Consider the following 2,515-nt stretch of genomic DNA (forward strand, 5'->3'; position numbering starts at 1 on the left):
GATTTTATTTAATCTTGTAAAAATGTAAAGGCATAAAACTAGAAGTAAGGAATAAAGATTATTGCCAGAATCTAGAATAGAGATTGGAGAAGGCAATGGCACCCCACCCCAGTACTCTTGCCTGGAAAATCCCATGGACGGAGGAGCCTCGTAGGCTGCAGTCCATGGCGTCGCTAAGAGTCGGACACGACTAAGCGACTTCACTTTCACTTTTCACTTTCATGCATTGGAGAAGGAAATGGTAACCCACTCCAGTGTTCTTGCTTGGAGAATCCCAGGGACTGGGGAGCCTGGTGGGCTGCCGGCTATGGGGTCGCACAGAGTCAGACACGACTGAAGCGACTTAGCAGCAGCAGAATAGAGATGACAGTGATTTGGACTAGGACACTGATCATGTAAGTTTTTAGAGTGAGAGGACAATTAAAATATATTTTTGCATTAAAACTTACAAGTTTTGGTGATGTTACGTATTGGAGATGAGAGAGAGAAATGTGCCAAGAATAAATGCCAGATCTCCTGCATATCAAACTACAAGACCAAAGGTGCTATTCACTAGGATATGCAAAAAAAGGAATACTCTTCCTCGTTCTAACATTAGCCAAATAATTATATCATATAGGTGAATCCACTGACCAAGTAAAATAGCATGTTCACTGTACATAGTCAATGAAAATTATAAATAATCATAGAAGCAAATCTATTCCAAACTTTCAAATTTACACATGAGAAAATTCAGACCCTTAGTAAAACTCCGTAAGTTTAATATAAAAATATATTCAACTCATCACCATAAAAGAACCTACAACAAATATCAGATTACTTGGCTGTAATTTTTACTAGTAATATAAATTTGTTACCTTTGTTTAGTTCTATATTTATTTAAATTATTCAGATAGTCTTTGTTGACAAGTTTCTCCTCTTCCTTTCCCTTCTCCTTTTCTTCCTCCTCCTCCCATTCATCCTCATCGTCCTTCACCTTCTCCACCTGCTCTTCTTTTGGATTTGCCACTGAAGGATTATGGACCAGAGAAATTATACTTCTCTACATGGCTTCATTCTGCTTGGCTTCTCTGACCATCCCAAACTGCAGACGGTCCTGTCAGGAGTTGTCACTGTCTTCTACTTAATTACCTTGGTCGGTAACACAGCCATCATTCTTGCATCTCTCCTGGATTCCCATCTCCACACACCAATGTACTTTTTCCTCTGGAATTTATCTCTCCTAGATCTGTGTTTCACAACCAGCATCGTCCCCCAGATGCTGGTTAACTTGTGGGGACATGATAAGACCATCAGCTATGTGGGCTGCGTCATTCAGCTCTATGTTTACATGTGGTTTGGCTCCATTGAGTGCCTTCTCCTAGCTGTTATGTCCTATGATCGTTTTACAGCTATCTGTAAGCCCTTGCATTATTTGGTCATCATGAACCCATATTTATGCCTCAAGATGGTTATCATAGTCTGGAGTATTAGTCTGGCCAATTCTGTGGTATTATGTACACTCACCCTGAATTTGCCTAGATGTGGAAACAACCTTCTGGATCATTTCTTGTGTGAGTTGCCAGCTATGGTCAAGATAGCTTGCATAGACACCACAGCAGTTGAAATGTCTGTTTTGCTTTAGGCATTGTCATTGTCCTTACACCACTCGTCCTTATTCTTATATCCTATGGCTACATCGCCAAAACTGTGCTGAGAATGAAATCAAAAGCAGGCCAGAGAAAAGCAGTTAATACCTGTGGATCTCATCTCACCGTAGTGTCCATCTTCTACGGAACTATTATCTACATGTACCTGCAACCAGGTAACAATGCCTCCAAGGACCAGGGTAAGTTCCTCACCCTCTTTTACACTATCATCACTCCAAGTCTCAACCCTCTCATTTATACGTTAAGGAATAAGGACATGAAAGATGCACTGAAGAAGCTGATGAGAGTTGACCACAAATCTACAAAATCAAGGAGAAACTGGAAGTCATAGAAAAAAATTAGCGTGGATAAGACAATAAAATATTTTCTAGTTGTCTTTCATTTTTAGTGAGGCATGTAATCCCTAGATCACAAAGGTCAATTAATATAATAATTTTTGTATACAAACATTTTTTGGATACAAACAATATTACAACCATCCTATTTAGCTCTTTCATTCCTCTATATGCATGCTCAGTCACATCAAATTTTTGCAACCCCACAGACTGCAGTCTGGCAGGCTCCTGTGTCCATGGAATTCTCCAGGCAGGAACACTGAAGTGGGTTGCCATTTCCTACTCCAGGGGATCTTCCCAACCCAAGGATTTCAAAGCCTGGCAGGCAGATTTTTTACCACTGAGCCATCTGAGAAGCCCTTTATGCCTCTAACCTTTGGCATATCTCCAGGAAAAACAAGTCATAGAAATTTTTATTTTTGCTTGTAATGTAACACAGAGGGAATGTAAACATAAACTTGAATGCACTTAATTTATTGGGATCACAAAGAGGTGGACATGACTGAGCGACAACTGAACAGAACTGAAGCC

The 2,515-nt window shown here is 40.1% G+C and overlaps 1 protein-coding gene across 1 annotated transcript; it reads left to right on the forward strand.

Moving 5' to 3' along the window:
* The first annotated feature begins 348 nt into the window (after positions 1-348).
* On the forward strand, positions 349-2,048 carry LOC113881865 (olfactory receptor 2W1-like). Its single transcript, XM_027524993.1, is given in 2 exon segments — positions 349-1,610; positions 1,613-2,048. Coding segments are annotated over 2 exon segments (960 nt in total). The 5' UTR covers positions 349-1,018; the 3' UTR covers positions 1,981-2,048.
* The last annotated feature ends 467 nt before the right edge of the window (positions 2,049-2,515 follow it).

Source organism: Bos indicus x Bos taurus, chromosome 23, assembly GCF_003369695.1.
Source record: "Bos indicus x Bos taurus breed Angus x Brahman F1 hybrid chromosome 23, Bos_hybrid_MaternalHap_v2.0, whole genome shotgun sequence".
Lineage (NCBI taxonomy): Eukaryota > Metazoa > Chordata > Mammalia > Artiodactyla > Bovidae > Bos > Bos indicus x Bos taurus.